This window comes from Hemicordylus capensis, chromosome 3, assembly GCF_027244095.1.
Source record: "Hemicordylus capensis ecotype Gifberg chromosome 3, rHemCap1.1.pri, whole genome shotgun sequence".
Classification (NCBI taxonomy): Eukaryota; Metazoa; Chordata; class Lepidosauria; order Squamata; family Cordylidae; genus Hemicordylus; species Hemicordylus capensis.
Genome location: NC_069659.1, coordinates 185,567,496 through 185,593,832, shown reverse-complemented (window position 1 = coordinate 185,593,832; position 26,337 = coordinate 185,567,496). Strand labels below are relative to the sequence as shown.

The 26,337-nt window shown below is 43.0% G+C and overlaps 2 protein-coding genes across 15 annotated transcripts in view; one reads left to right on the top strand and one right to left on the bottom strand.

Annotated features, from left to right (window-relative positions):
• The window catches only part of NAA16 (N-alpha-acetyltransferase 16, NatA auxiliary subunit), a 91,831-nt gene extending 90,201 nt beyond the window's left edge, over window positions 1–1,630 (bottom strand). The window contains exon 1 of one of the 2 annotated variants that reach the window (XM_053306862.1): window positions 1,018–1,630. In XM_053306862.1, coding sequence (XP_053162837.1) covers window positions 1,018–1,071 — 54 coding nt within the window. In that variant the 5' untranslated portion in view covers window positions 1,072–1,630. The remainder of the gene's footprint in view (window positions 1–1,017) is intronic. The other variant, XM_053306861.1, reaches the window with a different exon arrangement.
• MTRF1 (mitochondrial translation release factor 1) lies at window positions 554–21,394 on the top strand. Of its 13 annotated transcripts, none has more exons than XM_053306864.1 (10): window positions 556–736; window positions 5,015–5,440; window positions 8,329–8,420; window positions 11,585–11,666; window positions 11,992–12,099; window positions 12,232–12,371; window positions 15,485–15,602; window positions 18,561–18,697; window positions 19,858–19,956; window positions 20,784–21,394. In XM_053306864.1, the coding sequence occupies exons 1-10, from the start codon at window positions 655–657 to the stop codon at window positions 20,904–20,906; spliced, it is 1,407 nt and encodes a 468-aa protein (XP_053162839.1). In that variant the 5' UTR covers window positions 556–654; the 3' UTR covers window positions 20,907–21,394. The 13 variants fall into 13 exon arrangements, with proteins under 13 accessions (XP_053162850.1, XP_053162839.1, XP_053162848.1 ...); XM_053306863.1 differs by having other exon boundaries at window positions 559–736; window positions 12,199–12,371; XM_053306870.1 differs by lacking the exon at window positions 556–736 and adding an exon at window positions 756–881 and having other exon boundaries at window positions 12,199–12,371.
• The last annotated feature ends 4,943 nt before the right edge of the window (window positions 21,395–26,337 follow it).

Sequence of the window (26,337 nt, the reverse complement as noted above, 5' to 3'; positions counted from 1 at the left end):
AATCACCACAGGTATCATCCACTGATCCATCTTGATGACCTTTTGCTCCTGTTTTGTGCCTAACTTATCCCCCGTACCTGGTGCAGAGTCAGTTCTCTATAATATTTATGACTTTACCTACCAAGCAAGTGCAATTAACATGCACTTTTATTTAGGAAACATCTGAACAGGTTTTTAATTATTCCCCCTTCAATTTACATAGGACCTTTTCATGGAGATTTAAATCACTAATTTAATCAATCTATAGAGTTCTATGAGACTTGCTAGGGTTGCAGCTTTAATTTCACCCTTGGGAAAAGCTAGAGCCTTTCATGTGTAACGATGTGGGAAGGCTGGATAGGCCACCGTAATAGTCAACTTGAGTGTAGCGATGGTAGGCCCTAATATTAGGTATGCTGATGTCCGGGGGCAGGAAAGGAAACTGGAACGTGCTGCTAGAAGACCTTTTATGTATAGTTGCTAGAAGGTGGGCGTGGGGAAGAGAGAGAAAATAACTGTGTATACTCAACAGCTGGACGTCTAACATGAACTCGTTTCGAGGAGGGAGGGAGACAGCGAAGAAAAGAAACAGGGTTAAATGGTCCTGTCCTCCTATCCCCTTATTTCTGAGTTTCGGAAGACCCAGGCGGGGGGCAGACGAAATGCCCACTTGCAATGCACTCCACTGCCTGCCTGGGCCCGAAGTGGGGACGCTGGGAAGAGCTCAGCAATCAAGGCAGGCACCGCACAAAGGGAGGTACCTTTCGGGAGTGGAGTCGGTGGGTGGTGGGACAAAAAGCAGCTGTTCAACCGGTGGGGAGAAAGGAAGCCTCGAGCTACGCGGTGGCACCACCAAGAGCCCTGGAGAGAAAAGGGCTGTCCTCGTGCCCCACCCTGCTCAGGTGACACCCGCCCCCCTTCCCCCCCGCAAGCAAGACCCCGGGACTGGAGACAGGCAGCTCGCCCGGGGAAGCGGCGCCCTGGAAGGCCCCCGCTGCCGGCCTGCCCGCCCCACGGCCAACTGGTTCTCCTCCTCACCAGAATCCGCTTGAAGAGGTTGCTCTCCTTGGGCGGTAACGGCGTGGACGGCATAGTGGGCCGGCTTGCGGGCCGGGCGGCCTCTTCGCCGCGGCTGCTGGCGAGGGGGGAGGCTGGCGGCGGGCGCGGGGCTGCGGCGGGACTAGCTCATCATCGCCGCGCGCCTTGCCTTACTCTCTTGTCAACCGCGCGAGGCCTGGCCCGGGTCGGGTCGGCCCGACTTAGCCCAGGCACAGCGGACAGCCCCTTCCGCCGCTCAGACAACCAACGCGGACTTGGCGGCGCTTGTGCTCGCAACGCCCCTAGCGGCGTGCCAGCCCCCTTGGCCCGCCCAGGCGCTGCAGTTGCTGAGGAGACCACGGCGGGGCGGGGGGGAGCGCCCGCCGCCGGGCTCCCCTTGCATGTCTGGCTCTTCCTCCTCCCTTCACGCTTCCCCGCGGCGGCTTCCAGTTGACGCCGGAAAATTGCCTCGGGGCTTCCACCACGGCTCCCGCTGCGTCCTTTGGCAGAGTGGCAGACTATCTAGGAAGAGGGAGAGAAACTTCTCTTCTCTCCCCGGCCCCGTCCTAGCTGAGCCAAGAAGGAACCCATTGACCGTCTGGGTTGTTAGTCGGTCTCTTTCCGTCCCCGTCCCCCCCGCCGGCCAGGGCGAGAAACTTGAGCCAGTGAGACCGGGGGAAGGCTGCTTTCTAGCACTTTCAGCATGTTAGTCCAATAGCAAAGGGCAATTCATTGGCCACCCAATATACACACAATAATATCTCAGAGTGCCACAAAGAAAGATCGGGAGCACGGAGGTCAACCAATGGGCGGGCGGGCAAGATTTAACTCTACCAAGTCGAATGGGAACACCTAGATTTAAGTCAGATTATTCCCACCATAGGGTTTCTTGAACAGTATGGTTTATCAATTCGTTCCAAAAATAAGATTGATTGCCCGATACATTCAGACTGCGCACGAGTTTGTGAGTTGGCCGGCGTTTTAAATTTAGCAAGAGAACTCCCACGGGAAAGGTTTTGGGTATGCTGAATAGTGCCCCGCCCCTGCGTACAAAAACACATTGTGTTCCCTGTAGGCTGGATCTCTGTTACGGTCGCAGGCCACAACGGTGTACACACATGTTCACTGCTTGACTTTTCTCCAGAAGGAATGGATGTTAGCCGGACGGTTAATTTTAAATGGAAGAAAAAGGAAGAGGACACAGCTTTGAATGGGGCTCAGGTTCAGACCCCTCTCCAGGGCCATAGCTATAATTGATCGGATCGGTTCAAAGAACCTCCTCCCCTCCCCAGTTCCTGAGGGCCCTCCAGCTCCACCCCTCCCTGTTTTCTTCATTATCTCCCTCACTCCAAGGGCCGCCAGGGAGAGGGGTGAACACTGGCCCCCTCTCCCCTTGTGACGCCCCTGCCCCTCTCCACTGTGTCCCAGACTGTAGTCTGTTTTCTTTGATCTAGGGAACCACTGAGAACTGAGCAAGCTGCATGAGCCCACAGCTTCACTGGCCTAACTCTGCTGTGGGACCCATATCTTAGGCTGGATTTATATAGAATATGTGAAATGCAGAAAGCCCTTGCCTGTGTAAACTTTTCATGCACGCCTGCTCGTGTTTAAATGCACTTGCATCAGCTGTGTGACGATAGCAGAACAGGAGCATTTGACTATATCAATTGCTGCCATGCTACCATTAATATATAATAAATCCGTGCACATGGTACGTAAATTTAGACCTGACTGAGCATGTGTAGAAAACTTCCATGAATAACAGCTTTCCTCCTGGCCTAATCAGACCCAAGTCATGTAAAATAGACTTGTGCTCACAGTGGCACAGTTGTCTGGGTTTCATGGATTCAGACAGTGGGGGACGCATATGTTTGAATGCACATACACTGCACACAGAAAACATATCAGAAAGAAGACTGGACTAGTATCCTTCCAGACATCTAGTTTTGTGTGGTGGTTTTTTTTTTAATATGTATGAAGGATTTGCATTCATTCATGTGAGCCTCCACTTGCAGTCTAAAGCAATACAGTTCATAGAAAAAGTCAACACAGTCAGTGAGAACTAGGCCTATATTATACAATATATCATATTAAAGAGACCTGGAGTGTACATGGCTGTGAGTTGCAGCTTATAATTTGCCGCTGCAAGTGTGGAACATTCTGGATTGTCATGGGATGGGGGCGGGGGTGCTAGCTAGATAACCTGCCTGTGTCCTGGTAACCTTGGTGGCTGCAAAGGAGACAAGTTCCACCCATCCATGACGATGGGACAATTGGATTGTGCGTATTATATGTCTATACAAGATTATGGCAAGTAAGAGGTTAAGAAGAATAAAACGTTACTCTGGAATGCTGGGAGTTGTAGTACATGTTCATAGTAAAGCTGCTGGGAACTGTAGTTTTCTTCTTTACTTCCCTTGTGCTTTGCAAAGACTTCCTTGTATTAACTGTATTTGTGTACTGCCTTCAGCAGGAATCGATAAGGTATCGTTTTCCCCAATTTATCTCCATTAGTTATGTTTAGGAAAAGGGTTTGCAAAATGAATACTTGTAGTATTGTGTCTCAAGTACGGAATTGTCGCTTATAGCTGCTGCAGCGACTGCTAAGGCAGTTTCGAATAGGCTTTACCGGGTAAAGAATGCTACTCCATGTAAGCTATTACTGTCTAAGAATTCACTCATCAGTACAACCTACTGATATTAAAGCTGAGTTTTCAATCTTGGTATCACAACGTGACCAACAAAACAGATAGGTTTATTCAGTCCTTTTGAATTTCAGGCTCCATCCCTGTTTACCTTTACTTGGAGATAAACACCATTGAACTCAGTGAGACTTATTTCTGAGTATGCATGCATCGGATCAGGCTGAAAATGTGTATGTGTCTAAATGACCCAACTTAACTGATCTGTAGATCTTGGAATGATGTGTGATGTTTAATTTTTAAAATAAGCCTTAGTTGGAGCTATTATCTCTGGTTTTATTTCTACCATCTAGTTTTAAAAATCCAGTTATCTTTTCTTTTGTTCACTCAATTATTAAAACCTTATTCGTAATGCCTGTGATACTGGAGCGATGTCCCCATAATGCTACCATCATTTCATGGTTTTGATGTTATACTATTACAGAGGAATGGGTTGTGCATAATACTTCTCTTTTGTAAAAAGAAGTCAATTTCCTTTTGTAATCAAGGTTTGTTTTAAGTTTGAAATGCAGTTTACTGGATGCCTTCAAAACAAAAACAAAACCGTTGTCTTAACTATAGGTGGTAAAATGATTGTCCGAGAAACTACAATATTTCCTGAAGGACACAGAAATTTCTATTGATATAATTAATTGGAAGGAAATAGTTTTTTCAACTTTTGAATGTTTGGGTTATTTAAATTAAAAATAATTTAGTTAACACAGAATGTGTACATTGCTTGATTAAGAGCGTGCTAATAATCATTTATTAAAAAAATAATTAACTGATTGAATGTTTATTTCCTTCAAGCTCACACATGTAATTTTAACAGAGATCCTGAAAAGTTGGTTCATGAACTCTAAATAATTCTAATAATAATAAACCAGAACATCACCTGGTGCCAGAAATAGGGAAAGTTATTATCTTCTCCTGCTTTGATTAAAATTGGCCACACTTGAAGTGAACCATTGTTTGTGTATCCCCTTCATTCCCTTTGTTAGGAGGAAACAGTCAGGTAGCCTGAGGATCCTAGGCTATAAGAGTATACTGTCTTCTCCAAAACTATCTCTAAACTTTAGCTTTCCAACCCCTTTGGGAGGTTCACCTGAAATGTATATAAATGCAATAATAAATAAATGAATAAATAAAACTTACCTCAGTTTATAAGGACCATAAATGAGATATATTATTATGGAATGCGCTGTGGTATTTAAACATTATGTTAAACTGATGTGAGAGCAATACCAGGTCCTTCAAATAGACAAGTTATTAAAATAAAATCAGTGGGGAATTCTGTGCTGTTTTTTATATTTCAGTTGAGATGAAACCTTGCAGAGGGATTCCTCTTTTTAGGACATTGTTTGCTAATTTCTTCCACTGTCGCCAATGTTGCCATCTTTCTTTCTTTACTGGGAGGAGTACTCATTTGGCAGAATGGAACACCTTTCAACACAACTGCTTGTGGAACACTGTTACATCGATAGTAGTATTTAATAACTGGTCAAGAAGATATAACCAGGCCTCAAGAACACTGTGGCACCATGATGCTTTGCAAAAATATTTACAGACTTTATGCCAAGAATACCAAAACATCGGCCTTTTACTAAATGACAGCTCAGTGAATGAACACAGACAAAGGGCTCTGAGCAAGAGACATGCAGAATTGTCTCCACTTGCTGTCACTTTTAAAGAAATACAAGAGGCAAAAAATGAAATTCAGGATTTGGAGATACTATGTGCAAGTAAGTAATACATCTGTTTTACAAAGCTCACTTGTTTTTGTTCTCCAGATACTCTTAGTCATTCCATTTAATAAATTCAGTCTGGAAAAGAAAGCATGCCCCACTCAAAGGGGGAGATTTCCTGACATCTACTAGCTCTGCTTAGGTTACTTGTCTCCTGATATCTTTGCAAGTCTCTTCCACTTACCTCTAAAGCTCATGGGTAGGTCAGTAAGGGGTTGATCTAAATTAGGCTGCTATTATGGATGCATGCACCTCTTGATGGTTGTTAAAAAGCCACTCATCTAATTTAAAACACTGCCTTTGCTCCAACAGCTATTTTCAGGATTTTCTAGAACTTTATAGCAAGCAATGTCCCAACTTTTGTTGTGTTTGTACAGTTCTTGACTTCCTAGAACTTTTGAAAATATTGTGTGAGTAATTTGAATTGAAGTTCTATGGCAAGTGGTTTACTGTAGGACAATAGTCTTTCAACTCTTTGAAAACTAGTGCTGACCTTTCATCCCAGCCTGCTACATGATATGTACTTGGGGTTTTTTTAAACTGGATGCAGTGTCATTCTCTATATGTCTGGCTTTCCCTTCCGCACTTCCATTTGTTCTCGCCATTGTTTTCCTTCTTTCAAAAACATTTACATAAGAAAAGGGGTGGTACCACTGTTGCGGCTCCCCTAATTTCTGGACATGATCCATCAATTGAAGAGCAATGCTGTGGGACACTGGCAAAGGGGCATCTTGTAGTAAACCATGCCAGGAAAGGCAGTACTGGCAGGAAATGTGTAGTAGTCTCGTTTCCTGACACCGCCACCACCACCGCTTGTCCTGGTCTGTTAAAGAGGGAAGCCTGGCATGAGGCAAAAAGCAGAAAGCAGCATGCAGGATCCAACTTGCCTGGAAAGGCCACTGGTCTTCTTCCCAGAAAGTAATGATAAAGGACCTGACTAGGCTACAGCCTTGTCCCCCTCTTTACCACCTTCTTTGGGGGGTGAGGGGAGAAGATGGCATTGTTTGGCTCACTCCATCCCCCAACTTGGTACTTCTGGACACCTCTTGATTTAATCTCCCAGCAGAAACTCTCGTGAGTCTAAAAGCTATTTAATATTTTCATTTCAAAATTTCCAGCACTTCCTTTTGAGCAGCACACTGCATCCAATGAATTCTGTAATGAATTTGATGTGTAGTACACATCTCACACATGAGTTAGTGTGAGAATCAATTTAATGTACAGGAGAACCCCGCTATTCGCAGTTTTGTGTATCCACGGAATGTCATTGACACTCTTTTTTAGTATCTGTGGATACGAAGGAGTTAAAACCCATATGTCCATGGTTCCTAGAGGACTGCAAGTGACCACGGAGGTCACTTCCGGTCACCATTTTGTCTCTCAGAGCCCAGGAGGGGCCGTTTTGTGGCTCATTTAAAAAAGCAAACACTGTCTTTCCCTCTGCAATTTTTCCACTGTTTTGGGGGGGCATTTGCCCTTTGGACATTGGTACAATGTACCATTCCTTGGTTCACTGGGGACCCATGGAGCATGCCACAGTACATTTTGGGGCCATTTTGGCACTTAATATTTTCTCTCCTCCACCCTGGAACCTAACTCCCCCTTTCCCCATAGCCCTAATGGCTCATTACTCATGGTTCCGTTACTCGCGACAGTAGGCGAGGAACAGAACTCGCACGAGTAACAAAGTTCTCCTGTATTGTATACTGATGGAGAAATTTGGGGAATTCTGGGTTCACTTAATGAGCAGAGGCCATCACCATCCATCAGGTTCAAGCTTTTATTGATCAGGACATGCCAGGTGTCTCTCTTCTAAGAGCACACACTCAGGTTTTGGGTAAGAGTCTTTTATACTGTTTACAGGCTATAGGATTGAGTACAGAACCTATCAGAAGCTAAAGTTTCATGGTATACACCAATCATACTAGTACAAGCAGAATAAAGCTTAGCCATTAGACAAGGTGAACCAATTACAAGGCAGAAACCAGCAATAATACACCAGTCAGTTTTAGCTGTGCTTATGCCTGTTCAGGCAGGGCAAGCTATGGTCAACAGGTGTTTATTGCTACTCAGGTAGGACTGAGTATTGTTTCCAAGAAAAGGGGCCCTGTAACAGCAGGGTGCAGAAACTTGTGACCTTTAGGACTTATGTAGGTAGCACAACTAGGTGAAAGGTAGGGATGTGCATGGAACCGGTCCAGAGGCCCAATGGTTCCGTCGGTCCAATGCCAGGGGGGTGGCTCTTTAAGGGGAGGGTTCCTCCCCTCCCACTGCTTGCCGGCGCTCTGTTTATTCCCCAAAATCCATAGGGCGACAGCGTACCTCCCTGCTGCCCCTTCCCCCGTTGTTGGCTGGAAATGAGGAAGTAGAGTGTGCCTATGCGCCTGTTGTCACGCATGCACCACACACATCGCATGTCATGCATGCACGTTGCATAGCATGATGTGCGATGTGTGTGGTGGGTGCGCACATGCGCACCACGGGGCACACGCACACACTCTATTTCCTCATTTCCAGCCAACAACGGGGGAAGGGGCGGCAGGGAGGTACGCTGCTGCCCCATGGATTGTGGGGACTAAATGGAGTGCTGGTGGGGGGAAAGCGGCAGGAGGGGTAAGTGCACCTTCCCCTGCCCTTAAAAAACCACACACACTCTGGCATCGGACTGCAGCTCCGTGGTTCCGTGCATGACCCTAGTAAAAGGGGATAGTGGAATTTTCCTTGATACAAGGAATTGTATACAATTCAGGATACAGGAGCTGATACAGGAAAACAGAACAGGACAAAAGTGAAGTAAAATGGGAGATGGGTGGTGGTGTGGTTGTGCTCTATTTGCTTTAAGTTAAACAATACTACTTAATATTTATTTTTGTCATTGACCCTAGAACTAAACACCCCAGAAGAGAAACCACTGCTAGATCTAGCTTTAGAGGAAAAGGAAGTTCTTGACCAGAAAATTAGCACTCTATATCGAAAGGTGAGCAGTGGGCCAAGATTGAGTTCTGTGATTGAAATATTCTCTTTCCTGATCCAGCAACTGTATTGTGTGTTGATAACTTTGTACCTGTGAAGCAAATGTTCTACATTCACAGATGTGACCAGAATCCTTCTAGACAGGGGGCAGAATGGCAGATCCAGTGAGGTGCTCTTCATCATTGGAGCCATTCTGTGTGGGAAGATCAATTAACTGTGGAACAGTATATATTGGGCATGACCATGCCAAAACGTTATGAGTTTAACTCCCGAACAGGAAGATTTAGATTGAATATTCTTATGTATTTCTCAATGCAGATATGAATCTGCTGCTTTAATTTGTTGCACTGCCTGTGATTTCTCTGTGCACTAGCTGCTTGCCATACCTTTTGCATACAGGCATCACTGGATTGAAGTTGCCAGGTTACTGGGTGGAGTCTGGACAATGATCCATGGGGATGAACAAAAGAGACAGTGTAACGTTAAAATATTACTCTAAAGGTTGTAGTAATGGAATAGACTGTAGTAATGGAGTAGACAATCAGCTGGTTTCTGGGAGGAAGCATAAGTCCAAGGAGAAAATATATCAGAGGCCATGCTCCCCTGCAGTATACGTCACTAGGGATGTACACGAGCCCCTTTATGGGTCTTTGAACCAGTTCAATCGGCGGGCGGTTCTGCCGGTTCGACAGCGGGGTGTGTGTGCATCTTTAAGGGTGGTGGAGGGTGCACTTACCCCTCCCGCCGCATTTTCCCTGCCAGCGCTCCGTTTTGTTAAAGCCCCTTGGCGTGGCAGCGTACCTCCCTGCCAGCCTGTCGCAGCATCTCCCGGAAATGACCAGAAGTAACAGATGCGCCTGCATACACCGGCCTGTGCACGCTGTGTGTGTGCCCGCCCACAATGTGCGCTCGGGGCGACAGGGAGGTACGCTGCCGCCCTGAGGGGCTTTAACAAAATGGAGCCCCGGTGGGGGAAATGTGGCGGGAGGGGTAAGTGCACCCTCCCCCACCCTTAAAGATGTACACACACCCCATCCACTCTTCCTCCAAGGAACTCAGAACAGTGTACATGGTTATGTTTATCCTCTCAAAACCCCTGTGAGGTAGGTGAGACTGAATGACCTAGAGACACTCAGTGAGTTTCATGGCTGAATGAGGATGTGAACCCGGATCTCCTCAGTCCTAGTCCAACACTCAAACCACCTCACCACTCTGACTCTTGCAAATTTGGTTCCTGCAAACTGTACCACACCAGGAGCATTCAAAGCTTAGTGATTTCAGCTCAGGTTTAGATTCTGCAGTCCAGTCAAGCTCAGGAGTTCAGCAGCCCAATGATTTACGCTTAAAGAGGGAGAAGGTGTGGGTGCAGATTCACACACCTGGCTGGGTGAAATCTGGAGCAGTGGAAGGCATTGTCAGCCCTATATTGCATTGCCATGCCATTCCCCATACCGGCAGCAGACTTTGCTGCTTATCGGGAAAACATATCTCAAGAACAGACTGAGTGCACATGGCTGGGGGAGACAGAACTTTTTATAAGGGTCTGTCTTGTTTTAAAGGCGGTCAAATTTAGAAACAAAGAGTGTCCAAGGGACTGGTCTTGAACAGAGGTACAGGGTGCAGAAGTAACTATTCTGGGGGCGGGGAACAGAACAAAAGGCTCTATTGTCACTAATGGGCCTACTAACTTATAGGTCTCTGATGGTGATTATCTTCAGGGTATCTGAATAGGTTGAGCCTACCTTGGCCTTACTTGCCCTTTGGCACATTAGCATTCCTTTCTTCAATCAGGAGCTGAGTTTCCTCATGGATACACATGACTACTCATTTTTTGCATGTGGTTTTTCCACCAGTCTAGCTTTTCATAGCATTGCCATCTGATCCAGTACAAGGCAGATTCCCTCTGCTTGTGCTGAAGTGCCACTGCTGGCAAGCTCGAGTTTCTAAAATGGACAGAAGGGCAGGAGAGCACGCTGTGTGATAACAGGTGGTGATTGCATATAGGGAATTCTGTAGCAGTGAGGTCGGAGACTGAACAGTTTTTGATGAAGAAGATCAAGAGAGTGGCCAAGGCAATACATGGTGGAAGCTAGCCAAAGCCAGAGCTCGAAGTAGAAGGCTAGAGAAAGGAGATGCGATCATCTACAAAGGAGCAAGGCTGGAGTATTGTCAGAGAGGACGAAAATCAGGGTCTGAAATGAAGAATGAACAGGGGCCAAAAGGGTGATATAGCAACATGGAAGTGCATATGGGAATAGAGTCTTGCAGAATAAACGTCAACAGTAGAGCAGTAGCATGAAGCGGGTGGTGGGCTGGGGCTGGAACTAGCAGGAACTGGAAAGAAGGCCAGCACCACCATAGTGACCTTCAAGGTGACGTGTGTGAGAAGAGACCTCCAAAGAAGAGCACAGCAATGGTAGCAGACTATGGGAGGTGGGGAACCAGGTTTCAGTGAGAGCAAGTAGCCAGAGCAACCAAGAAGAGAAAAGATCCTGGATGGCAATTATTTTCTGGATGGGGGAGTGACAATTCCAGAGTGAAGGGGAGCAAGTGTTGAGGCAGGCTACAAAGATGAATGGAATCTGAGGAAAGGAGGCAGGTGTGGGCCATGATGCTCAAAACAAGCACAAGAAAGCTCAGAAGAGGCCAGCTCAGTAAGATTGGAAATGAAAAGAGCTGAGGAGGAGTGTGGGGCGGGGGATTTCAAGGTGTAACTCACCAAGATGAGTGGCAAGGTCATAAATGGTCACTGCATGGATGATGCCCTTTGGCACTGCCCTTCAGGCATTGCTTTAAGCAGCTGAACATGTGGTAAGAATGGAAGCTTAGGCTAGACTCCACCACTTAGACCAGACTCAAATGGGGGCTAGAACTCAGCAGGAGGGCAAACTGTAGGCATACCAATTTAAAATATAGTATCACACAATGATACTGATGATAAAAAAGTGAAGTCTGTGTTTCGATAAGTAACACATTTTAGGGAAATAGAGGAGTAAGAACTTTGTTCCTGAACAAGCCTGAAGAAAAAATGTAATGTTTGTCTTTACTTCTAAATGTCTTCCACTTGGTATTTGATAATCAAGTGGAAACTGAAAGTCCTAGAAGACCAGCTGCAGAGAAAAGCAGCTCCAGCACTATACTGAAGCTCCTGGTTTATTCCTTTTTCAGCTTTTTCAGCTCTTGATACCAAAAGAAAAATACGATGAAAGTAATGTCCTATTAGAAGTGACATCTGGCAGGACAACTGGAGGTCAGCAAAGTAATTGCAAATAAATGTTGTTCCAAACCACCTTTCTGGTTTTGCAAGAATTCATTCTGTCACCTTGTATTCCACTTTTACAAATGTTTTATTCTCACTACTTCTTATCATAGTTAAACTAACTTCTATGTTACTTTTAGCTTATTCTGCATGGTGTACTTTTATCGTACACCACTTTGAGCTTTTAGGGAAAGCAATATATAAACTTAATAAATAAATATATCTAGTTATTAAAGTCATTGAAATAATGATATAATGAAGAATACTGCTGACGTTAAAATTTCAGTAACTTTCAGAGAAGGTGCTTATGTTTCAGGTGACATCTGCCAGCAATTTACTAAAGAAGTGTTTGAAATGTACCAGAACTATGCGGATTACAGATGCTGGACCTTTGAAATTCAGAACTATACTCCAGCTGACTATGGTATGGAAATAACCTATCATGTCAGCCACACATATAGCTTCAAATATTGCCTCTGTCCCTTTGTCCAATATGTAATGTATATATTATTTGCCTTTAAAGGTGGGTTACACCATGCTGCTGCTCATATTTCAGGAGACCATGTCTATAAGCATTTGAAATATGAAGGAGGTATTCACAGGGTGCAGCGCATTCCTGAGACTGGCTTATCTTCAAGAATGCAGCGGATCCACACAGGGACCATGTCAGTAATTGTCCTCCCTCAGCCAGAAGAGGTAAAGCTAACCATTAATCATTATGTGCTTTCATTCCAGTCTTTATGTCTTGGTATCTAACTTTACAATGTAGTTTCTAAGCAGAACGTCTATTTTCTTGGCATATGTTCATCTGCAAAATGTCACAAACACTTCTCACTATTGAGAAGGCTTGGTTCTACACAAGGCTAACTGCATTCAGTCTGTCAAACGTGTTACCACCCCCTGGGATGCTCCTCACAGGGACTCCATCCCATCTCACTTCTTGATCAATATGTATGGGAGGTTGATGGATGACATTGTATGGACACATGAAATCCGATACCATCCAGATGCCCTAAAGATGGAAGTAATGTGAAATAACTTTCACAGGAAATAAATACAGAAGATACCCCTCCTCAGTCAAACATCACCAAACAAAAAGGAGAGATTAAAGAAGAAAAGACACACATGGCTATTATTCTTCCGCAGATACCCCATGGCAGTGCTCTTCTTCTGAATACTTGGGAAGGACAGCACCAGGAAGAAAAGCGAAGGGCAGAGCACAAAAGGGGCAAAGTGCATTTCCAGATGGGCCGTAGCGTTCCACATGAGATATCTTAAAACCAAAATAGAAGCATATTTCATATTAATGCTCTCATCCTGGACATATTTTTATAATATAAAGGCTTTTTATTCTGATGAAGTTAATTTAGGTGATATGTAACTTATTCTTATATTACAATATAGTATAATAAAGTATTAAACCACATTCAATAAGGAAAAAAGCTTTCAAACAAGCTAGAGTTCCTGCTCAAACACTACATTGCAACCAGGAGTATAGTTTGTATCATGCTGGATTGAAAAGATTTTAGCATGGACTGCCCTGGACTTCCTTGCTGAGACTGTGCAGTGTCACCTGGACCAGGTAATGTGTATACATAGGTAGGCACAACTGAGTCAGTAAACCCGAATCTGGAAACTCTGAAGCCTTTTTGTTTTTGGAGTCAGTATCACTACTGCCAGATTAATTCTTCCTTCCCAGTTTATTCCTTCATCATTTGGTCTCTGAGGAACCCTGTATCTTTGTTTGTGACATCAGATTCAGAACAGTTTATCCTTTTGATGGATTTGTGAAGTAATAGTTGGTCTAAAGAACCTGAAAATGGAGGAGCTAGGCTTTTTTGCTTAGAAAACGTGACCAGCCTACCATGTGTCATGGGAGGGGCGTGGGGCTCAGGAAATTAACAATACCCTACAATGCCCAATCTCAGTCTGAGTTCCCAATAGGCAGACAGACAGATGGAAAAGCACTGGACTAAACCAATTCAAGAGGAAGAGGGGTGATAAAAACTAGATAGTTCCATTCTCTTACCCCCTTTTAAAAAAAAAGTCAAAATCCAATGATTACCCCAGCATTATAAAATAGTGCCTTTCACAAATTCTCCAAACTGTTTGTTTTGTCTCCAAACAAAATGCTTGAAGCAGCTGAAGTTTCAGGTAAAGATCCCCTTCTCTCACTTGCTCCCATTTGTTGTAAGAGCTCTATTAAGGAGAGTGGTACAAGAGTATATGGGGTTTACCAAAGATTCCAGCAGGACTTTAGTGTCCTGTTAACCATTTACTTCCCAGGACTGATGTATTCGCAGTGTCTCTTAGGTTGCAGTCCTCTCATACTTAACACTGGAATAAGTTATAGTAAGATGCATTGAACACAACAGGATTTACTTCTGGGTAAACCTTCATAGGCTTACATTGTAAGCAACTAAGGCTGCAATCCTATTTCTGCTTAATGTGGAATATTCCTCATTTTCCTTCTTAACGTGGAGGAAAGCTGAATGTCAGTAGCTTGGAAAGGAGCCGAACATCAGCTGCCTTCCAGCTCCAAAGTTCTCTACCCCATCCCAGTTCTGTGTCACTGGTCTGGAAAGGAACTCATGGGGCACGACTCCTTATATACAGGTGAAACTCGGAAAATTAGAATATCGTGCAAAAGTCCATTAATTTCAGTAATGCAAATTACAAGGTGAAACTGATATATGAGACAGACGCATTACATGCAAAGCGAGATAAGTCAAGCCTTAATTTGTTATAATTGTGATGATCATGGCGTACAGCTCATGAAAACCCCAAATCCACAATCCCAGAAAATTAGAATATTACATGGAACCAAGAAGACAAGGATTGTAGAATAGAACAATATCGGACCTCTGAAAAGTATACAGTGTACTGTGCTTGATTGGCCAGCAAACTCGCCTGACCTGACCCCATAGAGAATCTATGGGGCATTGCCAAGAGAAGGATGAGAGACATGAGACCAAACAATGCAGAAGAGCTGAAGGCCGCTAATGAAGCATCCTGGTCTTCCATAACACCTCATCAGTGCCACAGGCTGATAGCATCCATGCCACGCCGCATTGAGGCAGTAATTGCTGCAAAAGTGGCCCAAACCAAGTACTGAATACATATGCATGCTTATACTTTTCAGAGGTCCGATATTGTTCTATTCTACAATCCTTGTCTTCTTGGTTCCATGTAATATTCTAATTTTCTGAGATTGTGGATTTGGGGTTTTCATGAGCTGTATGCCATGATCATCACAATTATAACAAATTAAGGCTTGACTTATCTCGCTTTGCATGTAATGCGTCTGTCTCATATCAGTTTCACCTTTTAATTTGCATTACTGAAATTAATGGACTTTTGCACGATATTCTAATTTTCCGAGTTTCACCTGTATTTATAGATAGGATAACAGAGAAAATATCATCTATTTATATAGACAAGAAAGAAAGAAAAGCACTTTGAGAGTGAGAAAAGTGCCTTTCCCTCAAGGGGTCCGTCAGTTGTGGGATGAGGGGCAAACTACCTGTCTAATGGGGTGATCCCCACCCCAGCACCACTCTTGAGTATCCAGAGTTGCCAGAACCTAAGGGGTATACTCGTGGGTCAAATGGGCCGTAAGCCGGAATTTGGCTTTTTAAAAAGCCAAATCTGGCCACCTAGGTAGGGACTGGTGTTAGAAAGAAAACTTGGTTGTAAGTGGAGTCTCCTTGTCATGTTATCAAACGTGACTCTTAAAAATCAAAAACAAATACTTGTTGTTTTCCCCTGAAAATTTAATCTAAGCTAGTAAAACTGTTCTTTCTCTCAAGGTAAAAATTAAAATAGACCCCAGAGATTTGCGTATAGATACGTTCCGAGCCAAAGGGGCAGGAGGACAGCATGTTAATACAACAGATAGTGCTGTTCGAATTGTACACATCCCCACAGGTAAGTCAGTGTGCTTTGTTTTATTTTTATAACCATTCTAACATACATGTGTACACTAAATGCATGGTGATCAGATGCAAACCTCCTGGCCAGGATCAAGTCAACACCGAGAGCAGGTGTGTGGCCTGTGTGGCATCTAGCTTCCAGGTATGCCTGGGGGTTGCTGGTGATGAAAAGAGTTGCATCGGCACAGTCAAGTAAGTAAAGTGTGCCATTGATTCAGTGTCGACTCGGGGCGCCCACAGAGCCCTGTACTTTTCTTTAGTAGAATACAGGAGGGGTTTACCATTGCCATCTCCCACGCAGTATGTGCTGATGGCTTTCAACATCTTCTTATATCGCTGCTGCCTGATATAGATGTTTCCCATAGTCTGGGAAACATACCAGTGGGGATTCGAACTGGCAACCTCGGGCTTGCTAATCAAGTCATTTCCCCACTGTGAGTGAATTGTACTCAGAATATGTATAACTTTCAAATTAAATTACTGTGTTTACCTGAATCCAAGACTACTGTTCTTTGATGTTTGAATTTAAGATAACCCCCCAATTTCTGAGACATCTTCCTTTTGGGTAAATACAAGTATAATATATATTTAACCTGTAACTTTAAAGTGGTAGTCTTAAATTCAGAGTAATCTTCTATTCAGGTAAATATGGTAGGAGCTTATGGCTCTTCTTTCCTTCCAGTTCTTAAACTATGTTTAAAAAACAAACTCTGATATAACTAAACAGTTTCTGATTGAGATTCCATATGGATTTCACATTTTTAAAAAAATACTTTGCATCTTAGTGCATATTTTAGGGTGGACATATACATTCACCTTGTGTCTTGACATCCTTGGCACTGAGCCTCTTTGGCAAAGGGGCATAGATGAGGGCAGTTTGGAGGGAGAAGTGGTGGGAAGGAAAAAGGGTGTTTAGGAACATAGGAAGCTGCCATATACTGAGTCAGACCATTGGTCTATCTAGCTCAGTATTGTCTTCACAGACTGGCAGTAGCTTCTCAAAGGTTGCAGGCAGGAATCTCTCTTGGCCCTATCTTGGAGAAGACAGGAAGGGAACACTTCTTTGTCTGTTTCCCCCCTGTAACTCTCTCTGCTACAACGACTTTTCTCTAGCTGGGGTTTGTGAGGGAAACATGGAACTAGAACCCTGCTGATGGAAAAGCTGCTGGATTTAGAGTTGCAGGGTTTAGAGTTGCAGGGGCAGGGTTTAGAGTTGCATGGGGGAAATGGTGGATGGGGAAAGGGTTAAGCACTATCCTTTCGCCAGTCTCTTCCTCTTATAAATCGTTGCTTCCTGATGTTTTGCAGAGAAAAGCTACCCGAGGTTTCAAGATAGAAAATACTGGAGAAAGTGTAGTAGTGCTCTAAACTATGCATTTTAGGTCAGAACTACACTTCCTCCTCTACTTGTCTACCTTTAGAAACAATTTATTATTTTTATTAACTTATACTCTCTTCTTTTAGCCAAACCTGGCTCCCAAAACAGCTTACTGTTACAATCCACAAAAAAGTACAATATTCTAGGGATATATACCACAAGAAGGTATTTATGAGCAGTTTTCTCAGGTCCTGGCAGTTGATGTTTATCCTTCAAGTTCTTCCCAGCAGAAAGAGGTATAAATGGATTCAGGGACTGATGGTAAAGCCTTCAGAAACAGGTCTAGGCCGATTCTCTGTGGGCCGACTCACTGCGAATCTCCAGCAAACACTTCAAAGCAGCTCCCTGCTCTCTCTTTGTTCTCCAACAAACCTGTTAGCGCCCCGCACTTCAAAGCAGTTCCCTGCTCTCTCTATAGGGATGGGAAGTGGGCAAAGGAGACGGAGAGCAGCCCGCTCCTGCCAGCAACCAATGGACATGCAATTATTACTTTATTTGAATTTGAGTCGCAACCAGCAAGCCCAATATTGCCCCGCACTTCAAAACAGTTCCCCACTCTCTCTATATGGTAGAGAGCTGCTTTGAAGTGTTTGTCGGAGATTCGGAGATGTTCTGAGTATTTCAGATCCATCTGGAGTGTTGGATATGTTTTTCCAGCATGCACCGTTACGTGCAAATGATCAGTAATCTATATTTTGTGGCATATGCACATGTTGGGAAGCCAGCAATGGGTTTCCAATGCTAAACATTGGAAACCACACCTTTATTAAAACAGATGTGTGTGAACTTCACATATTAGTATGCACTATTTTTGTTTTCCCTAACACTTATTTTCAGGAAATGGCATGTGTAAAGCTGCCCCTTCACTAATTGTATTGGATATGTGGCAACTTCAAGTTGCAAAGTGCTATGTGACTAGTAGTTAAGTACAGTGGAAATAAAAATTTAGCTGTTCCTTTATCAGAGTGGCTTTATAGAATTTGGAACATCACCATTACACTTAAAGTAACTTGCTATATACAAGCTTGAGAAGGATGCATTAATCCTTTGATACAAAGATGGTCCACATTTACATATAATGTGGAATGATAAATTCTTCAGTCATGCTCTGTTTATGTGGCCTTATGCTCTGTTTAGTATGGCTTGAAATCTATTTATTTTCCCTCCCCCCCCTACTCCCAGGGTTTTACTATATGTATTTTATCCTACAGGAAATATTAAATACTCCACACACAAACATATGTAGTGTGTTTATAAAATAAAAAGCTATTTTACTGAGAGCAACATGGAAATACTTATGGTGTGATATGGTGATACTGCATGTGGTGTTTGTTTAGGTGAGATTATGTTTATATCTAACATTTTCAAATTGCATTAAGTGCTTAAAACATTTTTTTTAAGACAAAGTAAGAGCATTGTAGACAGGCCAGTAACCTATACATCTTTGTTCCCCAGAGCACAGGATTTTCTATTTTTTAAGAACAAGGGCAGTAGTTCTGGTCAGGCCAGCCACCATGATTTACAAATACATGTTTGGAATATTTAACATGATGGATGTTTTCTCACATTCTGAAGGATTAACTGTTGAGTGCCAGCAGGAGCGATCTCAAGTAATGAATAAAGAAACAGCTCTGAGGACACTGAGAGAGAAACTGTACAAGCAGACTATTGAGAGAGAGCTTGGCCAAAAGCAGAAGGCTAGAAAGCTGCAGGTGAGAACACATCCTACTAGTCTTAGTTTCAATATTAACAGCAGCAATTCCAGCCTTGATTGTGTGGAGGGCAGAGATTAAACTCTAAGGAACAGACTGTCATCCCAAGTTCTATGCATGTATAAGATCTCTGACAACTCCACTTAAAGGACTGCAACAGAAGAGTTTGACAAGGCTCCTGTGTGAATTGCTAGAGTTGCTAATTAGAGTTGATAGCAATGGGTTAGCTGGATTCGACTCATTACAGAGCAGCTCTCTAGGCTCTCCTACATTTACAAGTGGAAATGATGTTCATTGCATTGAATAGTGGATAACAGCCTTCTCTTCCATTTAGTCCTAGACAACTCTTCTGACTCTGATTTACATGCAGTCCAGCTAGTGTGATCCCCACTGGAACTGCTCATGTTTTCTCTCCATATTATGATGGAGATGGGAAATGCAAATCCTCTGTGATTTGGGTATATTGCATGCAATTGCAGTTATAGTATAGCCCATGCATTGTCATATGCAGAACCTTCATCTATGTGACTGTCTCTGGATGAGGACTGCTGAGTCGTTTTGAGTAAATTTCCTTTATGTATATATAATGGGAATAACTATAGCCTGTATCATAGGATAGCATCCAGAATGGCGCTAGAGCAATAACACTAGTGAAGTAGCACTAATGCACGCCACTTCCCCAGCCCCTTCTCCTTGCTACAGTCCCTTATGCCCCTGGAAAGCTCTTGTGCCAGTGCTGCTCTAGATAATACTGACAGAATTGTTGTAATGTCAAAACACCATACCATGTAAGAATACTTTCAAGTACTTGTAAAGAAATAGGTAGCACTTAGTCTAACAGGATTATAAAAAGTTTTAATATTAAACCATCTTAAAATCTACCTTTTTCTTTACAAGTACTTTATAACATTTGACTAACACTGCTAATAAAATATAGAAACAACTTGAATTTTCAAGGACTGCTGTAATGGGGTGCGTGTGTGTGTGTGCATTTTAACAAGTATTCATATGATAAAATTAAATTATTAAAATGTAAAACATCTTTGCATTAACCAGTAATAGTGATATGTTAAACTATCAGTTGAGATCTATAACAGTTATAGCTAAACATGTTTTAAATGTCTGTTTTAATTGTGAAACTAAACTAAACTCTCTTACAGTTAGGGACAAGATCCCAGTCAGAAAGAATTCGCACATATAACTTCAGCCAAGACAGAGTGACTGACCACAGGATCTCCTATGAAGTTCGTAATATCAAGGTAGCTATGTAAACAGGGCATTCTTCTAATGTAAAAGAGAACTCATAAAGCTACTTTATGCTGAATCAGACCACTGATCCTTCTAGTAGTATTGTTACTCTGGCTGGCAGTAGCTCTGCAGAGTGTCAGCAGAACCCCTACTGCATAATGTCCTTCTAAGTGGAGATCTTGGTGGTTGAACTGTGACCTCCTGCATGCAAAACATATGCTCAATAACTTAGCTATTGCCCCTCCCCTTTAATACGGTATCACGAATATTTGTGCCTAAAAGCAAGCTGATAAGTAGACACTGAACATTATGCAACTGTGGCTGGACTTAAATGTAACATTAAACCATGGCTTATGGTAACTGGAGAGTCCAAACCTTGGTTTGGGCTTCCAAATGTATAACAGGCCAACTATGATTTGGAGCTGCTTGTCTGTTTGCTTTTCTTTCACATCTGTTCAGGTTTCTGCTTCATAATTTTACTCCAGTTGTCATTGTGCAGCAGCCTCTTGAGGTAGGTCCTAACTGTGGTTTATCAGTGGTTTGTGAATTCAGATATAATGCGATGCCACAGTTAGCTCTAACTGTGGTTTGCAAACCAACTTCAAACCACAGTTTCAAATCCTGACCTGAATCCCCTCCCCCCCCAATAAACAATGGTTTATGGGAAGGTTCAAGTTCAGGTACAGTGTGAAAACATGGTTTAGCTAACAAAAGCATGGTTTCTTATGTCTGAACTCATCCTGAGTTTTATGTATGCTCTTTACTGATAAATGTTCCTAAATTACTTTGATTCTCAACGTTCACATCAGCTTCCTTCATTTATTATGTCTTTTGATAGGAATTCCTATGTGGCAAGGAGCTCCTGGACAATCTAATCAACAAGGTGTTGGAGACTGCAGAGATGGAATCTCTGATTGAACATATGGAAAACAATTTTATATCTCTAAAAGCAGATTCCTGATTTCGTAAATGGAGAAAAACCCCAAATTTGCTTGCAACATTAAACAGAAACACCTAACAGAAACTGACTGTTAAGAGATGTGATTTTTAAAAATATTTTCCTGCTATTATCCGTATCTATTACTTGATCTCTGTGGTCCAAAGAAATGGTATGCATGTACAGGGAAGAGTCTCATGCAGAGACAGGGTTTTGTTTGATGTTTTGGCTCCATGGCTATAGTGACAGGGTGGGGTTGGCTTGACTAATCAGAGTGGGGAAAAAGAACCTTGGTCCAAGATGGACTACAGCTTGCTTGCAGTTTGGGTCTCCAGAGACTCGGTTTCTAGCAAAGAACTCATGTTTTTAAAGTATTATTTGTATACTGCCCAAAACTTAGGTCTCTGGTTGGTTTACAACACAATAATACAAACTAAAACAAAATTAAATATTAAAACATTGAAATAATTTGAAAAATTAATGCAATCTAATTAAAAGTCTGGGTGAACAAATGTGTCTTAATTGTCTTTTAAAAAGTTGTCAGTGATGGGAAGGCTCTTATTTCATTTGGGGGAGAATTCCAAAGCCTCGGGGCAGTAACAGAGAAGGCCTGTTCCTGAGTAGCTACCAGACGAGCTGGTGGCAACTGCAGACAGATCTCTCCTGATTATCTCAATAGGTGCTGTGGTTCATAGTGAATAATACGTTCACTTAAATACCCGGGGCCTAAGCTGTTTAGGGTTTTATAGGTTATAACCAGCACATGGTATTTTGCCCAGAAACTTATTGGCAGCCAGTACAGCTCTTTCAATACCAGGAGTAATATGGTCTCTCCAAGGTGACACACAGAACAACCTGTCTGCCACATTCTGTACCAACTGCAGTTTCTGGACTCTGTTTCTGGACTCAAGGCAGCCCTGCATAGAGTGCATTGCAGTAGTCAAGTCTGGAGGTTACCAGCAAATGTACCACTGTTATGAGGTTGTTTATTTCAAGAAATGGACACAGCTGGTGTATCAGTCGAAGCTGATAGAAAGCACTTCTAGCCAACCCCTCAACCTTGCTACCAGAACTTCCCCAGAGTGCTGGCTAGACACTCCTATGCTTTTGGCTTAGCATGGGAATTAGCTTGGCTAGAGGGAGCAGTTTGGTTCCAGTATCAAATTTGAGCAAGTTTGGTGTCTTGGAAAAGATGAGGAGACAGAAATACAATTCAACAAGTTTGATTAAGGGTATGTCGGGGTACAGAAGGCAGAGGTTCAGTTAGGCAAGGCAATAAATCTTAGCTGATATTCTAGGCGGAAATATGGCTGGCAATAATTTAGCTTGAAGTCCTAATTAGAGATTGACTGGCTTGACTAAGGTGCTTTGACCAGAGCCTGGCTTAAGGCTTGCCATGAAAAGTGCCTGAAAGCAGGGAAGCTGGAAAGAGGGGAGGGGGGGAGGCTTAGAAGGGCAAGAGATTAGTTTACCTATCCTTCCTTGGTTAAGTTTGTGCTTTCTGTGCACATTGGCCTCTTCACCGGTAGACAGGTGGGGAGAAGCAGGAAAGAAGCGAGGTGCAAAGGGCTAGCACCCGCTTGTATGAGAGTCCTTAGGATAATGCTCCAAACAGATTCCAAGGCCATGTTCTTTGGCTAGAGGTATATATACCTTGAAACTTGTCCTGAGGCAGTTTCCAAGCCATTCTACTTACCCAGAGGGGAGCAGATTTAATGAAAGACAAGGAAATTTATTGCCACTCCAACTTAATCACTCCAAGGGTAGCTTGCTCAACAAAGGCAAGAGGAAGCTATGTATATGAGATATGTGCGATGAATAGGACTGTACTTGGTTGACTATCTTAAGACCAGGACTGGAAAGATTACACATCTATAGTTTTATGGGCTGCGCAACTGAGTCTTTGCCAGCTAGGTTGTTAGTTCAGAACGGGTTAGAAATGTACTGCTTATCTGTGTGCCTCCCGAGTAATGCTCCACTGTTATCTCTTGTGAAAGGAAGGGTTCCTTCCCTGATTGATTCTCCTTTTGAAATGGGGTCTGCTCACTGGCTACTGCCTTCTCTCCAAAAGAGAGGTAGGGGTGTCCCATTCAGTCTTCACTATTGTGACTTTAGGCACGTTGCCCCACACTTTGCTCGATCTGAGCGACCAGCTGTGGAGCTGATCTGAGCGACCAGCTGTGGACCCAGGCAGGTGAAAAGTTAACCACAGGGACTATGATCCCATAGTCTCAGGCTTGTATTTCATTCCAAAGTAACACAGATAGAGGGGTGCTCTCTGGGCTACCCCAAAATTGGGATATCTGGCAACAACTTGGAACAGCAGAGAAAGGTTAGTATACAGAAGCACCTGAGACTGCATACCTGTTCCTTCTGGGGAAGTGTGACCCCATCCAGAACTCACAGATCAAACTCATCTCCCGAGTTCTGTCCCCACACAACAGGTACCTCTGTCTTATCTGGATTCAGTCTCAGTTTGTTATCCCTCATCCAGCCCATCACTTCCTCGAGGCAGGAATTTAGGGTAGTTATGCCTTCTCCTGATGATGCTGACATGGAGAAAAAGATTTGGGTGTCATCAGCATACTGATAACACCCTGCACCAAATCTGATGATTTCTCCCAGCAGTTTCATGTAGATGTTAAACAGCTTTGGAGACAATATGGAGCCCTGAGAGACACCATATGGAAGTTCACATTTTGAAGAGCAACAGTCTCCAAGGGACAACGTCTGGAATCTGTCCAAGAGGTAGGAGCAGAACCACCGCAAAGCAATGCCCCCACCCACAAACCCCTCAGATGCTCCAGAAGAACACTATGGTTGATAGTATCAAAAGCCACCGAGAGATCCCAAAGGCCACATGTTAGGCCACATTATCTAGAATTACACACTGAATGCAATGATCCATGATTTGGATGACTGTGAATGAACATTATGTTTGCATATTTTATTTATGTACCTATTTAACACATTTATATACCATCCACTACCAAAGTCTCTAGGCGATTTTGGTATTCGCCTGTCATTCTCTCCTGTTGCTTTGTGTTTTAATTCAACTGTAGTTTGCCGTTAGTTTTGAACTGGCTAACTATGGTTTAAGCAAGTCCTTTACACCAGGATCGCAAACTACTGTTCAAGCCTGATTTGCAATCCTGGTTTGGAGGGCTTGCCAGTTTGGATAAAACAGCAAAACATGGTTTGATTAAAACGGAAAATAAATTAAGCTCCATGCCCAGGAAAGGGAGGAGAGAACATGTGAGCACAGTGCTTGTTCATGATCCTCCGAACAACTTGTGGGACAGAGGATATCTTTAGCAAATAAAATATAGATGATCAAAGCCCCATTGCCAGCACAGCTTCTCTGCATGTTTCAGTTTTGAAACAGTTTTCGTTTTAGGTTATTTCTATTTTATTTATATTGTCATTAAGATTCAAAATCATAAAATAGTTCTTTAACATCTTAGAGTGTAAATCTAAGAGGTTCTTAAGATGCACAGAAACACTGCTTACCAACCAATAATAATACATAATTAAGATAACTCTGGGCTGCATTGGCTAGTGGTTTGTTAAAGAATATGAGAAATCATAAATATTCTGGATTCACATGTTAATCTGCTATACTAAAAAAATTATAATACAGATAAATTTCCAAGCCACACTCTGGGATGTATAGTATTAGCTACGTAAACATTGTTTGTATTAAAGTCAACAACAGATGTTGACTCCAGTAGAACTCACAAGTTTACCCTCGATCTACATTCTTTCTGCTGGAGGCTCCTAGTTGTATTTGTGACTAAGCTGGTTAATTTTTTTAAGCCCTTCTTGGTTGTTGATTGTCTTGTACACAGTAATGAGAAAGGGGAAAGCAGAAGGTAGCTCTACCCTGTTACTCAGCTTCTGATGTCCCCAGTGAAGACACCGAAGTTTATCGGCCAGGTCTTTCCTTCCTGATCGTTCCAGAGCATCCTGAAGCAGTTTTGTCTTGTTAAGTTTGTTCTGTGATCGTTCATACCTGCATGTGAGTGGCAACAAGAAAGATGCACAGTGAGATTACAAAAGAAAATTTGAACTGTTGGGACAGAACACTCCATAGTGCTTGGCCAAGTAGCAATTGTTGTAGTGTCTTTTTCCCATGTAATCTACACAGGCTAATTTGTACAGTGCTTTTTATAATGTAGTTTGTTTCTGGACCTTGTATGGCTGAAGAACTATTGGAGCACTTCAAGGGCCAACATTTATCTCATGGCATTTGAGAAAAAGCAAGGTATTATGTGGAGTAACATAACTGGGCAATGCAATAAGTAATGGGATTTTGGCAGAAGTTTCTAAATGCTTGTAAGTTGTGCCATTGAGTCATTGTCGACTCCTAGCGACCACAGAGCCATGTCCTTTCCTTTGGTAGAATACAAGAGGGGTTTCCCATCGCCATCTCCCATGCAGTATGAGATGATGCCTTTCAGCATCTTCCCATATCGCTGCTGCCCGATATAGGTGTTTCCCATAATCTGGGAAACATACCCGCAGGGATTCAAACCGGCAACCTCTTACTCCCTAGGCAAGTTACTTCCCTGGTGCACCATACAAGATATTTATTTCTCAGTAGATCAAGGTGCATGTATAAGCTTTTGATTGCAGATTATGCAGACATCTTCTGTCTAGGTTGTACAGTATCTCTGTGGCCAAGATGCTTTCCCCAGCCTTTACATTGAAAATTGAGGTTGCAAAATGTAGTTATCCTCCCTGCTGATGCGACGGGTGATAGAAACAGGCCACAACGTTCAGCTACATTTAACAAAAAACTGAACTAGGTAGTGCTCCTTTACTCCAGCCCTGGAGCGCATACACTATCCTGCCCCCACTACTGAGAGCAAGCAAATATTTCTCCCTACACTACATTACTACTCTTGCTTCACAAACTGCTGAAAGATCAGGACTAGCACTGGCATGGCACAGCACTGGGGGAACACTTCAGCACAAGTAATAGCCTTCAGTACAAGTCTTGAAAATGAAATTGAATGATTGCCCAAGGGTAGCATCAATATATTTGTGGCCACAATCCCATTCTTATCTTGCCTCTAGTCACAGAAGTGTGTGGCAAAAAAAACCCCAGAGTCATAATCGTGTTTTGTGATCTGAGCCCTATTCTTGATGCAAGCAACCAAATTTGATCGTCTGGACTTGCAAAGAAGACTTTATAGAATATTCCATATGCATAATATCAAACACAATATCTCCCTCTACTAAATTTAAAGATGGTGGACAGGGTGCAATAGAAATAATTGATTTATCAATCTTTATCTCTAGGGAATAGCCATTATTCTGCAGAAAAACAACAAAATGCCAACGACTACATTAGATAAGGGTATTTATGTTCTAATCACCATGACCTACTTACCAACACTCCAGCATTTTCTGGGCTTGAGTTGCCTTCTTAGCGTTAGCTACACAAAACTGG

Coding starts and splice junctions, on each gene's coding strand:
- MTRF1 (XM_053306863.1), top strand. CDS start 655: ATGCACTCCACTGCCTGCCTGGGCCCGAAGTGGGGACGCTGGGAAGAG. Junction 12,100..12,198: donor CTATACTCCAGCTGACTATG/GTATGGAAATAA, acceptor TTGCCTTTAAAG/GTGGGTTACACCATGCTGCT. Junction 18,698..19,857: donor AGAAGGCTAGAAAGCTGCAG/GTGAGAACACAT, acceptor ACTCTCTTACAG/TTAGGGACAAGATCCCAGTC.